The sequence below is a fragment of the Sorex araneus genome, chromosome 3 (genome assembly GCF_027595985.1).
Source record: "Sorex araneus isolate mSorAra2 chromosome 3, mSorAra2.pri, whole genome shotgun sequence".
Taxonomy (NCBI): domain Eukaryota; kingdom Metazoa; phylum Chordata; class Mammalia; order Eulipotyphla; family Soricidae; genus Sorex; species Sorex araneus.
The window spans coordinates 222420936-222440951 of NC_073304.1; the positions used below are offsets into that span (position 1 = coordinate 222420936).

The window sequence follows — 20016 nt, forward strand, 5'->3', positions numbered from 1 at the left end:
CCCAGCAGAGTGGATTCTCATCCCTTAGAGCGGCCATCGATGAAGACTTGGAGAGGAACGAGACCTCCATCAGTCATCTTGAGAAATCCCTGACGTCCCTGTCAGAAGTGGTGTTGCAGAACAGGAGAGGACTGGACTTATTAATGTTGCAGCAGGGGGGGTTGTGTGCCGCATTAGGGGAAGAGTGTTGTTTTTATGCTGACCACACTGGAGTTGTACGTGATTCTATGGCTAAGCTGAGAGATGGGATAGCTAAGCGAAAAAGGGAGCGTGAGGCACAAGAAGGAAGATTTGAGAGATGGTTTAGAATGTCATCTTGGCTTACCACACTTGTGTCTGCCCTGGTTGGGCCGGTCATTTTGCTGTTGTTACTTCTAACTCTTGGACCATGTATTGTAAACCGCCTTGTTCAGATGATAAGAACCCGATACGGGGCTGTGGTAATGCTTACCCACGCAATAGGTAAACTTGCAGACCCTCGGCCAGGAGATGCAGCCTGGGTGCATGTGGCCATGGAAGGAGTGTGTGAGTGTGTCACCTAGCCACCACTCGGGGAACAACGCTGGGTCGGAGAGCCAGAGACGGGTAAGACCTCAGAGGAGGCAACCTAAGACAGGCCCGACCCCTAAGGCCCCAGCGTGAGGCTGTCGGGTGGCCCCCGGCAGCTGGCTCTTATAAAACAAAAAGGGGGAGATGTTGGGGTCTCAGCAGCCAGTCTGAGACCCTGGCCAAATCCCCTGCCCTTAGAGACAGAAACAGGCTCTCTTCAAACAGGGCCCCAAGGCCCTGTGCCAGCACTCCGCCCAGAAGGGCTCCCTGGTCGAGGAGATAGTGGGATAAAACTTGAAAGTCACCGCTTGTCTGAGCTAAGCATACCCGGCCTTGGAAGGAGGGAACATAAATCATCAATTAACATCTGTAAAGGGCCTAGCAAAATGTTTACTTCAGAGCTGATAACCAGCTGTCCATTCCACCCACTCCTCCCTAAAATTTCTTCTTTAAATATTGGTATTTGAGCTTAATAAAACGAGAGTTGTGTTGACCTCCAACTCTCCCCTCTCTGCGTGGTTCTTTCTCGATGGCGGCGGTAGGGTGGCCGAGGTGCGCAGGGGGACAGGGCAGAGGCTTCTTCCCTTCCCACTCCCTCTCCTATAGGGAGTAAGTCCGGTGGCTGGGGGATCATACTCCAGTTTGCCGGGGTCTAATGGCCAGGACCCTGACACATCTGTAGAGAATAATGTCCTATTTTATTGAATTTAAGATGTTGTCCTGGACCAGACATGTGGATCCACACTCTGGGTTCAATCCCTGGCACCACTGGGGGCAAAAATTGTTGGGACTCAAATGATAGTACAGTGGGTAAGGTGCTTGCCTTACACATGGTCGGCCCGGGTTCAATACCCAGCACCCCGTATGGTTTCCTGAGCCCCACGAGGAGTGATTCCTGAGCACAGAGTCAGGAGTAACCCCTGAGCATCTTTGGGGTGTGCCACAAAAACAAAACAAAAAAGATGCTGCTTTCTTATATGAGATACACTCTCATTTCATATACCACTAATTTTTTTAAAAAAAAATATTGTCAACAGGGACTGGAGCAATAGCACAGCGGGTAGGGTGTTTGTCTTGCACATGGCCGACGCGGGTTCGATTCCCAGCATCCCATATGGTCCCCTGAGCACTGCCAGGGGTAATGGCAGAGCCAGGAGTGACCCCTGTGCATTGCCGGGTGTGACCCACAAAGGAAAAAAAAAAAGATTGTCAACAGCTGATATCACTTCTCAGACACATGTTGATTTTTGAATATAAAAAATAAAAATAGGGCCAGAGAGATGGTACAGCGGAGAGGGCACTTGTGTTGCACGTGGCCAAGCAGCGTTCTCTCCCCCCACCCTTAGGGTCCCGGGAACCCACCAGGAGTGAGGAGCCGGGAGTTACCCCTGAGCATCTCCGGGTAAACAAAAACAAAACAAAACAAAAATAAAAGTAAGAGCAGCACGAGCATGACTCACGGCGCTGAGCACCTCACTTTGCTCGGGGGACCCCCCAGGTTCTCTCTCTGGCACAGCCTGGTCCCCTGAGCACCCATGGGTGTGACTCCCAAGCACTGAGCACCTCTGTCCTGTCAGGTGTGGCCCCAAACCCCAATAAAGCAAAATAAACGGAAGAAAGAAACGTTGGTGAAAGTCCATTTTTTCTCTCCTGGGGGCTCCGGAAATTCAAGAATATCAGCTGGGGGGGGCAGTGATAGTCCATCGGGGTGCCCGCCTTTGCGTGCAGCCGACCCGGGTTTCATCCCCGTCATCCCATATGGCCCCCTGAGTTCCACCAGGAATAATACCTGAGTGCAGAGCCAGGAGTAACTCCTGAGCATAGCCGGGTGTGACCCAAAAAGAAAAAAAAAATAGTTAAAATCCCAAAGAATATCGGTTGATGCTTGGTGGGCAACGGCCACCCCGTCTCTTGTTTGCTCTCAGGCTTGGCAGCGAGCAGGGGAAGGAGGTGGAGGGAGGGAAATCCCCCCTCAGAAGCCTGCAGCCTGGGTGGATCCCAGAGGTGGGGAGAGAACCGGACTTTGGGTTGCAGCCGCGGCAGCAGAAGCCGGTCCCCGGGCTGAGGACTCGGGGCTCAGGTTGGACGGACGCATCGGCGCCAGTCACAGAGACCGACGCAGCCAGGAACGGCCGTGTGGGTCAGGATAGGTGCTGTTCCCCCCCGCCCACCACCCCCAGGACCCCGCCCCCAGCCCCCATCATCTCACCTGGGAGCACCAGACAGCCCCACAGCAGGAAGAGCGGCCGCATGGTGGGCGCTGGGGGGGCGCAGGGCGCCGGCAGCTGCGGCTATTGCAGCGCCTCGCGGGGCTCTAACTTCCTGGAGAGGGCGCGCCGGGACGGGACAAGGCGAGGAAGGGAGGGGAGGGGGACTGGGACTCTCCTCCTTCTCCTAGGGGTGTGGGCGGTGCACGTGGTTTTGTCACCCACAACCCCCAGAGACACTCACACCAGTACCCCTTAAGAGCTCAGAGAGGGGTGTGCGCCCCTCGCTGCCTCGCACTTGGCAATGACCAGAGCAGAGCCGATGATTTTTTCATTTTGGTTTTTAGGGTCACACCCTGCGATGCTCAGGGGTTCCTCCTGGCTCTGCACTCAGGAATCACTCCTGGCGGTGCTCAGGGGACCCTATGGGATGCCCGGGATCGAAACCCGGTCAACTGCGTGCAAGGCAAGCGCCCTGACCACTGTACTACCTCTCCGGCCTCAGAACTGGTCGTGTAAAGTGCTAATGCAGCGGCCAGAGGGATGGTACAGCGGGTCGGAGCTTGCCTTGCAGGAGTCAGACAGAGGATTCAATTCCCAGTACCTCATAGGGTCCCCTAGCCTTCAGGTGTGCTCCCTGAACACAGACCCAGGAGTAAGTCCTGAGCACAACCGAGTGTGGCCCCAAAAACCAAATATAAAATTAAAAAGTGCTCATAAAGAAGCGTGTTGGTTACTAAAGCACAGGATGATGAAGCCTGCAGCCATTTCCCTGTTGTAGGTTTTCTTGTAAGCGGATGCATTTTATACATCTAAGAGGTCGTTTATCTTTGAGATTATTATTCGGAGTTCACCCTGTCATGTGGTGAAAGGTATACGCTTCCGCCCAGCAGGGGTCCCAGGTGTCCCTCCCCCCGTACGGCCGGTGGGGGAGCGCAATACCGCTATTGACCACAAGATGGCAGTGCAGGCAGGAGGGAAACCAGAGTGGGCAGCACCTGATCCCTGCAGGCGGCGCTGTGTCTTGGAATTTTATTATTTTTTTTGTTTGGAGGTGGCGGTGGGAGGATGGGGACAGACCTGGCAGTGCTCAGGGTTTACTACTGGCTCTCAGGGATCACTCCCGGTGATGCTCGTGGGACCGTACGCGATGCCAGAGATTGAACTCAGATTTGCTGCTTGCAGGGCAAGCACCCTCCTGGCTGTACTATCTCTACTGCTCCTGCCTTGGAATTTTAAAGGAGGCTGAGCGCTCCCCTGCTCCGCAGATTCGAATTCTCTTAGAAAGGAGCAATAAAAACACCAGTGAGCCCTGAAATATTTTTTTCTAAGAGAAAATTGTTGGGTTGTTTTCCCTTCATGAGTAAAAACCATACAAGTTGTAATGGAAAATTTACACAATACATAAATGTAAATGAAGACACAAAGAAAGAAAGAAAGAAAGAAAGAAAGAAAGAAAGAAAGAAAGAAAGAAAGAAAGAAAGAAAGAGAGAGAGTGAGAGAGAGAGAGAGAGTGGGGGCTGGATTGATAGCACAGCGGGTAGGGCGTTTGCCTTGCACGCGGCCGACCCGGGTTCGATTCCCAGCATCCCATATGGTCCCCTGAGCACCGCCAGGGGTAATTCCTGAGTGCAGAGCCAGGAGTAACCCCTGTGCATTGCCAGGTGTGACCCAAAAAGAAAAAAAAAGAAAGAAAGAAAGAAAGAAAGAAAGAAAGAGAAAGAGAAAGAAAGAAAGAAAGAAAGAAAGAAAGAAAGAAAGAAAGAGAGAAAGAAAGAAAAAGGAAGGGAACAAAGAAAGGAAGGAAGGAAATAAGTAAAGAAGGAAGGAAGGAAGGAGAACATTTCATGTCTGGTTACCCTCTTTCCTTAGGAAACCTTTGCCAATAATTTGGTGTTTATGCTCCCAAATATTGAGTAGGAATTTAAAGAACTAATTCTGGGCTTCTGGGAGAGATGTGAGAGAGGGAGAAGGAGAGAAAGGCAGAGAGTAGATTCTCTTAACGTGAGTAGACTCGGCGGTGTGGGACCTGGTGACATCCAGTGGACAGTGACAAAGGCTCATATTGGTGAAAACTCTTATCCCAAGACCTGACTCTCCCTGTGCAAACTACAAAACCGAGTTCATTTTTTCAGTAGTAAGATGCAGATTAAAATAAAATTTATTTCATCATTTGTTCAGTTATTTAATGTGTGTTTATGGTACTAGATAGTAAACCCAGAGCCTCACACATGCTTTCCATCTCTATACCGATCTAATATCTAATAGTATATATAGTTATCTTTATAATTTTTACATAGATAATCATTTCTGTTTTCACTTTTCCTAAAATAATCCTAACGTTTATTATAAGCAGGCCAAGCATCTGACATTTCATTATGGTTTCCATTGTCATGGGGTCTGGGCACTGGCATTTTGAAATATATTTGGCAACAAATTGTTTTCCTTTTTTTTCTTCCCCTCTGTTACAGTTCCCGCATTATATTGTGATTTTTAAAAATTAAGTATGTAAGCAGGACTATTATTTATGCTTCCCTTTCAGGGGACTCCAAGGGAGTATTACCGACCATTTCATTTTTATGGAGATGCTGTTCGGTCTAGAGTGTATCATTGTAGTCACATCTTTGTTGAGCTTCCGCCTCCCCCCCCACCTACCTTAGTCGCCTTGGACTTGGGTATGGGGGGGGCTTCATTAGAAATTGATCAGGAACACCTGGGGTGGGTCAGAAGTTGGGGAGAATCATTTAGTGTACAATATGAGTTGTATTATTATATCTCACATGTAACAGGGAAATTATACACCGCAGTGTATAATGTCTAATTATCCACTATAATATAGTGTCTAAGGGCAATGCATAGCTCTCCGAGCCTCCCTGCAGGAGGGGGGAGCTGGGGCATGAGGGCCCTTGTGTCCTGTTTCCTGCCCTGGCATCAGAGAATAGATCAGCAGTGGCGGGTTGGTGGCTGTTTGTATGTCCACCTCTTCACATCCTCACTCTGATTTCAGGTGGGACAGGCCGCAGAGCTGGAGGGAGGATGCAGACATGCAGGCGCCCTCTAGAAGTCACAGAGCACCATGATCTAGCCATCTTTTTCTTCCTCCACTGAACGAATTGCTGGAGCGGTGGCACAGAGGGTAGGGCGTTTGCCTTACACGCAGCCAATCCGGGTTCGATTCCTCCACCCCCCTCGGAGAGCCCGGTAACTTACCGAGAGTATCTAGCCCACATGCCAGAGCCTGGCGAGCTCCCCATGGCGTATTCAATATGCTAAAAACATCAACAAGTCTCACAATGGAGATGTTACTAGTGCCCGCTCGGGCAAATCGATGAGCAACGGGTTGACAGTGACAGTGACTGAACAGGTCAAGCCCTCAGACTCAGCACCACCTCTGTGGGAGAAAAGGACCCTGCCCTGCTCTCCTCTGTCCACTGAGACAGCCTGGCTGGAATCATAGGCCCTGCCGGTGGGGCTGGCTCAGGGAGGCCTGGCACAGGGCTGGTAGAACCAGGCAACACTCCGTGTCTTAGTCGCGTGGTCTGTGGCCATCCCCCTCCTAGTCCAAATCCCTCTGTTGATGTCGATGACAAACGAGCCAGTGGCCGAACTGAAGGTGGGGCCTGGCCGGGACTTCATGGTTGAGTGTCCTATTGGGAGGGGGAGATCTTGGGCTCCATTCCTCATGCCAAGACAAAACGGTACGAACAAAAGTAGAGGCTATGATGGCAGAAGCCCAGGAAGGAGGTTTTGGAACCCAGAGAGAGGCTGCCAAGGCTGGCCCCAGAACCACGCCCACTTCACGCAGTCAGAGAGAACAATGTGCTGTGAGTGAACATGACTGACTCCATCTCGGTCCTCCATCAGACACTCTTACCCCCTCTCCGGCCCCCCCCCCCCCGCTCTGCCTGCTGCTCAGGCTGAAGAGCTGCCCTCATGCTCTTGGGATTGAAGTTGAAGCAGGGCCGGGTACAGATGGAGGTGGGAGAGAAGCAGCATCCCCGCTCCCAACCTTCCCCTTCTCCCCCATCAAAACCTTCCCGGGCTCCTGACAATTCTGTTTCCTGGGAGAAGAACCAGCACAGACCCTCTGCAAGGACTCTTCAGGGACGTCATGCAGACCCCAGAAAGCCAGATTGTTCGCCCGTGTCATGAGAACAGACCCCCATCCTCCAGGGACCCATTTATTAACCACGGATGCTGGCCTGGACAGACTGGATACAGACAGAGCTCCTTCTTGCTCTTCCTGCAAGATTCCGGTGATTTGTTGATAGTCAACTGGGTTTTTTAAAGCACAGGAGGTCCTCTTGGTGCCTGCTTTTCCCCCAGCGGGCATGATCACTTTTGCCATATGCGGCGCTACACGGTGGGGCTACCTTTTGAGTAGTGATTTGCTTCTTTTGCCGGATGCATGAATGTGCCACTGTACAGATGTGCCAGTTTATTTATCCTGTCACTTGCTAATGGACATCTGGACGGTTTCCTGTGCTGGGTTATTAGAAACAAAGACGCACTGAAAAGTCTGGCACTGGGGTTGTGGCCAGATGGTTTGATTCTCTTGGATAAATACCTAGGAGTGGAATTGCCGGCTCAGTGGGTAGGTGTGTGTTTAACCTTTTGTTGTTTTTGTTGATTGCTTTGGAGCCGTACCGGATGGAATCAGGGGCACATCCTGGCTCAGTGCTTGGGGACCACGCAGGTGCCCAGGATCAAGCCTGAGCTCCCGCATAAAGAATCGTGTTGTCTTTATGACATATCTCTCTGACCAATGCATATCTAATATTAATTTTATTTTATTATGTTTGGGGGGGTATTGGGCCACACCTGTCAGTGCTCAGACTTACTCCTGGCTCTGTGCTCAGAGACCATATGTGGTACTGGGGATCAAACTGGCATGGCTGCATGCACGGCGAGTGACTTAATCCCTGCACTAACTCTTTGGTTCCATATTTAATGTTTTATTTTTAAATTAAATTGTTCGTTGTAGGGGCCATACCCAGTGGTACTCAGGCCTTACTCCTGGCTTCTGTACTCAGGACCAGTGCTGGCAAGGCTCGGGGGACTACTTAGGGTTTTGGGGGTTGAACCTGGATTGGCTGCATGTAAGACAAGTGCCTAACCCACTGTTCTATTACTCTTGCCCCATATTTCACTTCTTGAATACGATGAGTTTTCTGACATTATACTCACGAGGTGGTTTGAGAGAGTCTATTGCCCCATTTTCTCACCAACATGGGTGTCACCTTAACCCTCTGGAGCATGCATAGTGACACAGGTGTGGGCTTTTAGTTACAGTTTCCTGATGGCAAATGACGTTGGATGAGAATTTTCTCAGATATTTATTGGTTATCTGTATGTTTTTTTTTTCCTTTTTGGGTCACACTTGGCGATGCTCAGGGGTTATTCCTGGTTTGACTGCACTCAGGAATTACTCATCGCAGTGCTCGGGGGACCATATGGAATGCCAGGAATGGAACTCAGGTTGGTAACATGCAAGGCAAATGCCCTACTCACTGCATTATGGCTCTGGTCCTTATTTTGTGTGTGTGTGTGTGTGTGTGTGTATATATATATATATATATATATATATATATATATATATATATATGTTTTTTTGGGTCACACCCGGCGATGCACAGGGGTTTCTTCTGTATTTGCATTTAGAAATTATCCCTGGTGGTGCTCAGGGGACCATATGGGATGCTGGGAATTGAACCCAGGTCGGCCATGTGCAAGGCAAACGCCCTACCCGCTGTACTATTGCTCCAACCCCTATATCTTTTATGTTACGTTCTTGTTTATGTCTTCTGCCTTTTTTCTTTTCTTTTCCTTTTTTGTTTGAGTCGCTTGTGTTTCTTACTGAGTTACAGGAATTCTTACTATACACAGTCTTTTGTCAGACACTCATACACATATACACATATACACATGAATATTTCCTGTCTGTAGTTTGCCTACTCATTTTCTTTTCTCTTTTTCTTTTATCTTTTTTTGGGAAAAGGGTCAGGGCTTACTGAGTTTTGCACTCAGGGATCGCTCTCTGTGGAGTTTGGGGGATCATAGGTGGTGCTAGGGGTTGAACCTGGGTCAGCTGTGTGCAAGGCAAGTACCCTACCCCCTGTATTATTTCTCCACTCTCCCTTTTCTTGGGTGCTTACTCCTGTTTAATAGTGTGTTCTGATGAACAGAAGTTTTCAGACTTTTTTTTTGTGGGGGGGTCACATCTGGCTATGCACATTGGTTACTCCTGGCTCTGCATTCAGGAATCACTCCTGGCAGTGCTGGGGGACCATGTGGGATGCTAGGAATGGAACCAAGGTCGACTGTATGCAAGGCAAATACCCTACCTGCTATACTATGACACAAGCCCCAGTTTTCAGACTTTTTTGTTTTGTTTTGTTTCGGCTGACTGTGCACAGAGATTATTCCTAAAGGTGTTCTGGGGACCATCTGCAGTGCCGGGGATCAAACCTGGGTCAGAGCAAATGCTTTACCCCTGCACTATCTCTCCAGTATGGGGCCCATTTATCTTTTTTGTTTTGTTTTGTTTTGAAAGAAATCGTGTCTTTTATTTCCTTGCTAAGAAATCTTTGCCTCTTCAAAGATTAAGACATTCTCTGGTTTCCTTCCAGGAGTCTGATCCGTCTAGCTGATGTTCGGGTCTCTGGTTCCTCTTGTGTGGCATTCTGCATGTGGTGTGAGGCAGGGATGGGGGTCCCCCTCTCTCCTACTCACGGTTAGTTAACGGTCCCAGCAACCTTGGTTGTTACCCTTGTCAAAAATCATCTTTCTCAGAGATCCCTTGGCCTCTGTCTCACACTCAGACCTTCAGGTCAAACTGGGTCTCACACCTTCTTTCTTCAAGACCAGTAGGTTCCTGGGACCAGCATCGCCGCGCCCTGGGGACCTGTTAAAGGCTGCTCCAGCCCTCTCCCCAAGCCCCACCGTGACTCACAGGAGCGTTCCATTTTGAAAGGCACCGGTGCAGACCATTTTTGAGGAAGATGGGAAATGTCATCATGACATGCTGGGCCACCGACAGCCTCCTCCAGGCCTGGCAGCTCCGGGGGTGGGCTGTGTGGATGTAGGGGAGGGGGGAATTTCCTCTCCTCCGCTTGGCTGCGTTGCAAGGCAGTCCCAGACTCACCCTGGGGTCCCCTTGCGGGTCTGCGCTGGGTGTTCTTCGGGCTGGAGGAGACAGGGACTCATGCAACGGTGCATCCCTCACCCCCTGATAGCCTGGGTCCCCTACTCACCCCTCCGCCTCTCCAGCCTTCTCCTCGCACCCCGAACATCAGTTTCCCTCAATTACAAAGCCCAGGGGATTACGATTACGCTGCCTAGCGCGGCGGCTGGCTCGAAGCAGATCCGAGGAGTCCCGGGGGTGGGCGGGCGGGGGGAGCCGGGGCAGCACAATAAAAGTCAGCGGGGGGATGCGCTCTGCCTGGTCGGCGCGCGGCTTCTGGGGGCGGGGGCGGCCCCTCCTCCCCCGAGCAGCCCCACCCGCAGTGCCAGCCGGACCGAGCCGCGCGCCGCCTCCCCAGCCCGCTCCTCCCGCGGGGCAGCGCGCGCCGATCCATCATCTTTCCCTGCACGTTGCATTGTTATCCCCGGCATCCCGACGTCACACGGGTCCCTGGCCCCGACCTGGAGTGGGAGGGTGGGTGGGTGAGGGCTGGGGGAGGGTCCCCTGCAATCTGGGGTCTCTGCTCTGCACGTCCCGGAGCCCCCCAGCCCGGAGCACAGTGCCGTGCACTTGCAAGGACGCTCGGAGCCGCCGTCGGCAGAATGCAATGAAGCGCGGGGTTGGCGGCCGCCCCTGCACGCGCCGGGGTGGTACGCGCGGGCGGGGGCGGCGGCGGCGGCGGCGGGGGGACTCCGGCGGGCGCGCGGCGAGGAGGGGGTGCGGGAGCCGAGCGGGGCCGCCGCGGCGCCGCAGGGAGGGGCCGGGGGCGGAGCCGGCGCGGCCGAGCTCGGGCACCCGCGCGGCGGCCGCTCGCCTGGGCCCGGGGACCCGCGGGCCCGGCGCGCGCAGGTAACGGACAAGGGAGCGGGGCGGGCGAGGGGAGGGCCGAGCGCCGCCGCTCCCCGAGGGGCGCCCCGCGAGCCCCCAGCCTGGGGAGGGGCCGCGCAGTCTCCGCCCCGCGCTCCTCCTGCCGGGCCCCCGCATGCTCTCGGCTCCGTTCTCGGCACCCAGCGAGCCGGGCCCCGAGCGCAACCCCCAGCCCCCCTGCCCAGCCGTCCTTCGGGGTGGTCCCACAGGTCCTTCCCGAGGCGAGCTGGAAGCCGGGCTAGGCCGCCCGGGGTGCAGGGGGCGGTGGGGGCACCTCGGGGAGGTGCGGGTGAGTCCGGCGGGGGCGCGACGGGGGGCCCGAGGGCGGGGCTGGTGCTGGGGCTTCGAGGTGTCACTCCGGCTCCATGTTTGCGGAGGAATGAATCATTGCTTTCCTTGACGCCCCCCCACCCCAGGGACTTTTTGAGGTCCACGTGCAGAAAGCACGTTGGGGGGAGACCCCGACATAGGGATACCCCCCAGTAGAAACCCCACTCTCGCTTCTCCACTGCTTCTCTGTGTACTCTTTGGGGGTCCCTTCTGGTTGGGGTTGGGGGGTGAGGGGAAAGAGAGGCCCTGTAAGCCCCCCAGGCACTTTTTGGGGGGCGTGACGCGCTAAAGCACCGTGCAGGAGGTATTGGGAGGAGGGCCTGCTGCCTCTTTTGGGGGTGGGGGCTTCACTCCGAACCCCTCCAAGACCGGTGAACTCTGACTGCGCAGCTGAACTCTTTTCTTTCCTCGGCAGTGCATGGGAATATCAGCGCCCACGCAGATTAGGACAAGCGGGTGTGGAATAACCCTGCACGGAGCCTGGCATTAGGGCATGGGACTGGCGGGTGGGGGGGGGGGACACACTCAGCAAATCTTAGTTTTCTTTCCATCTTTGGGAAACACTGAGTAAGTTAGGAGCAGCCCGGCCCTGCCCCCAAACTGGTCCCTCACTGTCTGTGCCCCACACTTCTCCCAGCATCCGCAGGCAGAGTTGGGGAGCTGGCCAGCAGACATGCCGGTGCTGTCCGAGGACTCTGGTGAGTGCCCCCCAGCTTTTCCCCTTCCCCAGCTCCCCGAGATTCTCGGTCCCTGGCTGGAGAAAGAGCCAGCTGCGTCCCAGGCTCCAGGACTGTGGGAGCCTGTGTGCGTGCGTTCGTGTGTGTGTGTGTGTGTGCGTGCGTTCGTGTGTGTGTGTGTGTGTGTGTATGTGTGTATGTGTGTCCTGATGGAAGGCTGATGTGACCTTTGGGGTTCCACTGGGGTAGAAAGTGCCCCTTGCACAGTCTCTGTGTGTCCCTCTGACCTCAGGATTGCATGAAACTCTGGCGTTGCTGACGTCTCAGCTGAGCCCCGACTCCAACCATAAGGAAGAGATGGGCTTCCTGAGGGACGTGTTCAGTGAGAAGAGTCTCAGTTACCTGATGAAGGTATGACGATCCCTCTTCGCGTTCCCTGGGGCACGTGTCTCCTGGGAGGCTTCTGAGCTGCTGGTGGGGAAGTGGCCGATGGTGGTCATCCTGGCCGTCCCCTGCCCCAACGGCCCTGTCTGTCCTCCGCGCTGCCCTGCCCGGGCTGCAGCTCCCAGGACCCTGGGATGTGGGTCAGGCTGTGCGGTGTCCAGGGGGAGCCTCGGTGCTGGCTCGGCTAACCCCAGCCTGGCATGGTCTGTCTCTGCAGATTCACGAGAAGCTTCGCTATTACGAGCGGCAGAGTCCCACTCCAGTTCTGCACAGCGCCGCGGCCCTCGCTGAGGACGTAAGCCCCAGATTTTCCTTCCTGCGTCAGTCGCCGTCCCTGTCCCCGAGGCCACCCCTGGGGGGGGGTGGCGCACAGGGAAGAGGTGCTTTTTGTCATTTCGTGTTGGTGCCACACCAGTAGAGTCCTGGCCTGGGCAGAATGTGCCTGTCACTTGGCCGCCTCCGCTCCTGGGCCTTCTACCAGGCAGGGGCCCATGAGGCGAGAAGCGGTGGCTCGGTGACAGCCACCGACTGTGTGTTCCTAAGCGCGTCTGTGTCCCCAGCTGTGCTGACACTATTTGCGCCCACCGCGGTTCCCGTACCAGAGGGGCGGCCCGATGCAGGGACCAGGCGAGCGTGAGGCGTCTGTGCTTTGGGGAGGCCCCGTGTGACGTCCCGGGCAGGCAGTGGCTGGACAGAGCCCTTTCATTTGCATTGAGGTGCCACGACTTCTGGTAATGCCCAGGGCCGTCTCACGAACACAGCACCCCAGGGTCTCATTGGTGAATGCTTCCGAATGTCTCATGCCCAAGTCGTTTGGGTGGCATGTTCAAAAAGGTTTTCCTGGTTGGTCACCATGAACCCTGATTTGAGCTCCAGAGGCAGCATGGTGAGACAGGGGATGGACCAGCTGGGTGCAGACCAGCCCTGGTGCAGAGCCCCCGGCCCCTGGCCTCTCCACAGTGTAGGTAGGGCCATGGCAGGTGACGTGCTCAGCCTCTGCGACCACAGCAAGTCACTGAACCTTTCTGAACCCAGTTTTCTCCTCTGTGAAGTAGCTGGTGGCGAGGCCCCAGATAGGAGGGCTGGGTGAACTCAAAGGCAGGGGGGGCCGGGTCCTGCGGGGGTGCTGAGCCCAGGCTGGTGTCAGGACGGGTTCTCTGGGAGGCTGCAGCATCTTTTTTTTTTCTTTTTGGGTCACACCCGGCGATGCACAGGGGTCACTCCTGGCTCATGCACTCAGGAATCACCCCTGGCGGTGCTCAGGGGACCATATGGGATGCTGGGATTTGAACCCGGGTCGGCCGCGTGCAAGGCAAACGCCCTACCCGCTGTGCTATCGCTCCAGCCCCTGCAGCATCTTTTTTTCCTTCAGGTGATGGAGGAGCTGCAGGCCACCTCTGTGCGCGGGGATGAGCGGGAGCTGCTCCAGCTGCTGTCCACCCCCCACCTCAGGGTAGTCACGACGCCGTCCCTGCCCGCCCACATCACCCGGCATGGGGAGGGGGTGTGTTTCCCTGGCAGTCTCCCAGCCCTCCCCGCAGCCTGGCCAGCTCCCAGCTCGGGGCCAGCCCTTCTCTGCCTTCCCCGCAGGCCATGCTCATGGTGCACGACACTGTGGCCCAGAAGAATTTCGACCCTGTTCTCCCGCCCCTGCCTGATAACATCGAGGAAGACTTCGAGGAAGAGTCTGTGAAGATCGTCCGCCTAGTGAAGAACAAGGAACCCCTGGTATGTGGCCCAGGAAACCGGGAAGGGATCCCCTTCAGTGCGTGATGGCAGCTTGGTCGAGGCTGCTGCCTTTGGGTGCAGGGCGCCCCTTTCTCTGGCGAGGTCTAGCCCCCAGCTCCTGGGGCCATTGCAGTGAGCAGCCTGGGCAACTGTGCAGGGCAGCCCTGCTCATCCTGCTCTGAGTCCCAGGTTGGCAGAGCACGGTGCAAAGGTCACCCCAGCCTGCTGCCCTTTTTCTATGCCTTCCCCTCAAGCACGGCGGTGCCTCTTCATTGGCTTCGTCTGTCCCTTTCCCTGGTGAGCACAGCGTTTTGGTAGTTACCATGGAAACTGTGTGGTCTGCAAGGCTTGGAATTTAGCTTGGCGGGCCCTTTGCAGAAAAAGGTTACCAGCCGCTAGAACCGGAGGGATGGCTCAGGTAGTAGACGCTTTGCACGTGTGAGGCCCTGAGTTTGACTTCTGGAGCTGCACGGCACCCTGAGCACTGTGAGGTGAGCCCCGGTGACCCCCAGAACCCACTGCTGGGCTTGAGAACTGACGTGTACGGCTCCGACCAAGAGGAAAGTTTGCTGGTTCCTGCTGAGAATGCCGAGGTGGCTCAGGGTGGGCATCCCGTGCCTCCCTCCAAGGGCTGGAGAGGGCTGGCGCTTCGGTCTTGGCGCAAGGTTGGCTGTGGGAAGAGGAAGGCGAGGGCCTGGGCACAGCTGCCCATCTTTATTTCCAGCCTTCAGCTGCCCTCAGAGGAAGCAGTTCTCAAACGGATGAGGAGCTTGCCTCTGCCTCCGTTTCCTCCCCTGTCAGACAGGGTGCAATAGTCCAGAGAGGAAGGCACTTGCCTTGCACACGGCTGACCTGGGCTCGATCTCCGACATCCCATAGGGTCCCTGAGCACTGCCAGGAGTAATTCCTGAGTGCAGAGCCAGGAATAACCCCTGAGCATCACCGAGTGAGGCTCAAAAGCAAGATCAAGCAACTCCGTCCCCCCAATAAAAGGGTGCTCAGCTGTCTATCGTGCAGGCACCCCACTGGTGGGGTGTAGGCAGTCACGGTGATGGGGGGATGAGGGCAGAAGCCTTGCAGTCTGTGTGCAGAGATTTCCAGGATCCAGGAGTTAAAAGACTGAGGCGTCCAAAGCCACAGACTGGGCAGTGCCAGACCCTGGAAGGGGGTTAAAACCACACCTGAGGGGCCTGAGTGATAGTACAGCGGGGAGGGCATTTGCCTTGTATGTGGCTGACCCAGGTTCGAATCCGCGGCATCCCGTATGGTCCCCTGAGCACTGCCAGGAGTGATTCCTGAGCACAGAGCCAGAAGTCACCCCTGAGCATTGCTGGGTGTGACCCCCCCCAAAACCAACCGACCAAACAAAAACCCCAGTGCCAAGCAGCAGGGGAGAGAGGACTCAGAAGGCAGGAGCACCCACTGTGCACGGGGAGACGTGGTTTGAGACCTGGCATTGCACGGTGCTCTTGAGCACTGCAAGGAGTGATCCCTAAGCTCTGCTGAGTGGGTCCCCCTTAAAAATAAATAAATAAATAAAACCCAGGGCCAGAGCAGTAGTCCAGCGGGAAGGGTGCTTTCCTTGCACATGGCTGACCTGGGTTTGATCCCTGGCATCCCATATGGTCCTCTGAGCCCCGCCAGGAGTTGAGCATTGCCAGGCGTGACCCCCCAAAAGCCCCAAAAGACAAAACAAAAAACCAAACCCACACCCAAGGCCATCTGGGCAAAGTGTCTGCAGAGTGAGACGAACCCACCTCCTCCCCAACCTCTCCACCCCCCTGCACCCTCCCATCTTTTGGTCACCATGTGAAGACAGAGCAAGACTGAGCAAAGGAAGACACGCTGTCATTGAGAGGAACTGGGAGGGAGGGCAGGGCCTGTGCCCAGGGCCCCAGCCAGGAGAGAGGAAGGAAGACTGAGGGGGTGGCATTTGGCGGGTACAGTGACAGGGGTGAGGCGCCGGGGGGCAGGCAGCTGCTGCTTTCAGAATTCAGTTCCTCCAGTTTGCTCGGAAGGAGGGAGCGAGACAGGCGGCTGCCCGAGGGGGTGCCGGCTCTCGGCGATGGGAGGGACAAGCTCATATTTTTAGGATCTGGGAAGGAGGTGACATTGAGAATCCAGGAGAGGGCGGGAGCAGGATCGGGCTGGAGGAGAGGCGCCCCCTTCTCTGCGCTGTGGGCCAGGAGCGGGGACAGAGCTCCTGCCAAGGGGGAAGGTCTGGGAGCGAGACCAGTGAGAAGGGGACCGTGCATTCAAACTGGGGACTAAACCAGGTGCCAGTGTGTGATGGCCATCAGCAGTGAATGGGTTATGTTTACTGAGCACTTACTGTGCTTCACCTGGTGTAACCCAGCCTGGCCTTGAATTTCCCCGCTCTAGAAGAGACGTGGCTCAGTCAGTTTGGCCCAGAGGATTCAAACCCAGGCCCTGCCATCCTCAGCGCTGGGCTCTCAGCCTGCCACAGCCCCCTGGCGGGGTCCCTGGAATCCGGGGTTCATCACTGCCTTGCTCATCTGGATGTCATATGCCCTGTGCTTCCCGGGCCAAGTTCTGGTCTCGAAACTCTGGTGGGGATTGGGGGCAGCCTTGGTTCCCTTGGCAACCGTGCTAGGCCTGGTCACCTGGTGGCTGGTTCCAGGCGGGTTGAGATGTGCTGGGAGACTCTCCTTCAGTGCCTTTGCGAGCGGCAGGGCTTGATGGACAGAGCTGTCCACTCGGCCTCCCCCAGAGCTCCCCAGCTTCCGGGGAGGGTGACCCTGAGGCGGCTTGTCCTCTCTCCGCTCCAGGCCCTCATCTCGAGTGAGAGATGGTCTCTCAGCACACATTGTGTTTTGTAAACTGTGAAGTGCCTGCAGATGCCCAGGGTTTTTTGTTTTGTGTTTCTGCTTGTTTATCTTTTTGTGTGATGTGACCTCAGCCTTTGGAAAGGTCCCGTTAATCCATTGATCTCTCTAGGGTGGCAGAGAGGAGGGCCAAGAAGGGGGACCTGATGGGGCTCAAGAACTTGCCTTGGGGGGCTGGAGCGATAGCACAGTGGGTAGGGTGTTTGCCTTGCACGCAGCCGACCTGGGTTCAATTCCCAGCATCCCATATGGTCCCCTTAGCACTGACAGGAGTAATTCCTGAGTGCAGAGCCAGGAGTAACCCCTGTGCATCACCAGGTATGACCCAAAAAGAAAAAAAAAAGAACTTGCCTTGGGCTGGAGTGATAGCACAGCGGGTAGGGCATCTGCCTTGCATGCAGAGAACCCGGGTTTGATTCCCAGCATCCCATATGGTCCCCCGTGCACCACCAGGAGTACTTCCTGAGTGCAGAGCCAGGAGAAACCCCTTTGCATTGTCAGGTGTGTCCCAAAAAGCAAAAAAGAAAGAAAGAAAGAAAGGAAGAAAGAAAAAGAAAGAAGGAAAGAAAGAAAGAAAGAAGGAAAGAAAGAAAGAAAGAAAGAAAGAAAGAAAGAAAGAAAGAAAGAAAGAAAGAAAGAAAGAAAGAACGAACTTGTTCTTATCCCTTCTGCAGGGTGCCACCATCCGGCGGGACGAGCAGTCGGGGGCCGTGGTGGTGGCCCGGATCATGCGAGGGGGCGCCGCGGATCGGAGTGGTGAGTGGTTGCTGGCTGGCTGGCTGGAGGTGGGGCCATCGCATCCCCTTCTCCCCCACCTGTCAGGTCACCTGTTTGGGACATGTTTTGCTCTCTGAGCAGGGCTGGGGTTTTCTTCTCCTTTCCGAGCCTGGTAGAAATATTCATCTCAGGGCCAGAGCAATAGTACAATGGATGAGGGGTTTACCTTGCACTTGGCTGACCTGGGTTCAATCCCCAGCATTACATATGCCCCCCACTGCCAGCACGTCAGCAGTGACCCCCGAACGTAGAGCCAGGAGTAACCCCTGAGCATGCCTGGTGGGGCCCAAAAGCAAAATAAGCGAACAGATGAAAACACAAACAAAAAAAAGTCTTCCTCTCTTGAAAATACCCGAGGCGGGGGCTCTTTAGTTGCTCGGCTGGGCCTTGGTGTTGGCGTGGCCGATGCGGGTAAGCGTACAGTGTGGTGTGGTCATGGCTCCTGTGGGGGTATAGGGGCACCCCTGTCTGACACCCCCAGTTGCCTTGGCAAGCCCCTTACTCAGGAGGGGGAATCACCTTCCAGAGTTTGTTTGTGTGAAACCAGAGAGAGAATCCCTGGTGCGTGGGAGAGCTACTCAGTTGGGAGGCATATCTGGTGTGTGTGGGGGGGTGGGTATGGTCCTCCCCTCAAAAACGTCTGGGAGTTGATTGTGGCAAATCCCAGACTAGAGCTTGTTAAAGTGACAAGCTTGGATGGACCCTCCTGAGCCTCACCAGGATGCAGCATCTGACTGAATAGTTCCTTGTTTCTGTTTTTTTGGTGGGGCACACCCAGCGATGCTCAGAGGTCACTCCTGGCGGTGCTCAGGGGACCATATGGGACAATGGGGATCAAGTTGAGTCAGTCATGTTCCGGCAAATGCCCTCCCTGCTCTACTGTCTCTCCAGTCCCTGAATGAATAGTTCTTGGGGGGGGGCCTGTTGCTGCACCCCTAGCTTCCGGTGATGCCAGGCTGCCAGGCCAGTGCCACCAGGAGCAGCAAATAGGACAGGCTGTACAGAGACTCTTGTCACTAAGGCAGAGGCCCCTGGGATCTGTCTGGGTCTGACACCCCTGATGGCTTCTCTGGGGCTTTGAAGTTTCCCTGTTAGGACCTTTATGGCGGGTGCCGTCAGTCCCGGAAAGTGAAGCTTCTGGATCCTTTTCAGGAAGCAGGTCCTGCAGCCGAGCACAGGCTCTCTGATCCTGATGGTGCTCAGAGGACCATAGAGGGGATGCTGGGGATCGAGCCTGGGTCGGCCGCATGCAAGGGGGACACCCTCCCCTGCTGTGCTCCGGCCTCTGGTTCCGTTATCGCTGAGCTGTGCTGCCTTGGGCCAGCTGCACACAACTTGGACTCCTGGATGGCTGCCCACCCATCCCCTGAGCTTCCCACGGGTGTCTGTGTGCTGCCCCGGCACCCACGCCAGGAAGGAGGGGCTCCCCTCCCTGTAAATTGGGTCTACGTGCAACGGTGGGGGGGGGGTCTCGGCGCTCGCGCTCGTGCTGACCTGCAGCCCTGCTGTCCTAGGCTTGGTCCACGTGGGCGATGAGCTGCGGGAAGTGAACGGGATCGCCGTCCTGCACAAGAGGCCCGATGAGATCAGCCAGATTCTGGTCTGTGTGCCTGCACCGCTGGCTCCTTCCTGACCAGAGGGGCCCAGCCTGGGGTGGGGTGGGCAGGGGGTGCAGTTTCCGATGCTGCTCCCCATTTGCATGAGAAGGTGGCCACGAGCCCTGCAGCCTGGTGGGGGTGGGGGGTGGGGGGCATGGGTTGGACCATAGGAGGGGAACTCCTGCCCACGTCACCGGCCTCTGTCTGGCCTGGCCCTGTGGTCTGGACAGCTGTCCCCTGTGCCCCCAGTCCCCTCACCTCGAAAGGGCTTCAGTGCTTCACTGCTTTTGGGGGTCTCTGGGGGATGGTGCAGCTCCACCTCCTCCGTCCGTCCTTAGAGGTCAAGGCCAAGCGGAAGTCCTGGCGGAGAAGCCCCGACATCCCTAAAGTCCCTCTATCCCCGGGCATTCTCCCCGACGATCATTAGCTCCTGCTGGTTTGGGGGACAGGAACGGGGTGAGACGTGAGATCAGGACTCCCTGGATGGACTCTCTAAAGTCCTTCCTGTAAGGAGACCCAGGCTCACATCCCCTTTCCCTGGGTCCGGGCATCTATGAACCCCAAAGCCACACCGGGCCCAGGAGGTCAGTGATGAGCTGAGCTGGGGACTGACGGGCTCTGCAACCAGGGCCCTTCGCTGGGGCTGTAGCATAGCCTGGGCTGGGGAAGGGGAGGGGGGCTGTGACCAGAGACTGGAGCCAGCCCCCCAGGAGGCCGGAAGGAGGAAGAGGGCGCTAGCAGGGTGGTCCCGTGTCCCAGGAGAGGGAAGGACCTGGTGGGCACAGATAGGTGGGCCTTGTGGCCCCCTGG

At 55.8% G+C, this 20016-nt stretch overlaps 2 protein-coding genes across 4 annotated transcripts in view; one reads left to right on the forward strand and one right to left on the reverse strand.

The window, feature by feature from the left end:
- CD300LG (CD300 molecule like family member g) overlaps window positions 1-2895 on the reverse strand; it is a 31575-nt gene extending 28680 nt beyond the window's left edge. Inside the window, exon 1 of the mRNA XM_055133925.1 lies at window positions 2759-2895. Within this exon, the coding sequence (XP_054989900.1) occupies window positions 2759-2801 (43 nt within the window). The 5' untranslated portion in view covers window positions 2802-2895. The remainder of the gene's footprint in view (window positions 1-2758) is intronic.
- A 7559-nt stretch (window positions 2896-10454) lies between these two features.
- The window catches only part of MPP3 (MAGUK p55 scaffold protein 3), a 31036-nt gene continuing 21474 nt past the window's right edge, over window positions 10455-20016 (forward strand). Inside the window, exons 1-8 of one of the 3 annotated variants that reach the window (XM_055132487.1) lie at window positions 10455-10589; window positions 11774-11834; window positions 12106-12224; window positions 12475-12552; window positions 13630-13710; window positions 13848-13985; window positions 17506-17587; window positions 19123-19208. In XM_055132487.1, the coding sequence (XP_054988462.1) occupies window positions 11810-11834; window positions 12106-12224; window positions 12475-12552; window positions 13630-13710; window positions 13848-13985; window positions 17506-17587; window positions 19123-19208 (609 nt within the window). In that variant the 5' untranslated portion in view covers window positions 10455-10589; window positions 11774-11809. Of the gene's footprint in view, window positions 10590-10695; window positions 10789-10935; window positions 11096-11773; window positions 11835-12105; window positions 12225-12474; window positions 12553-13629; window positions 13711-13847; window positions 13986-17505; window positions 17588-19122; window positions 19209-20016 lie in introns of those variants that run through there. The other 2 variants (XM_055132486.1, XM_055132485.1) reach the window with 2 other exon arrangements.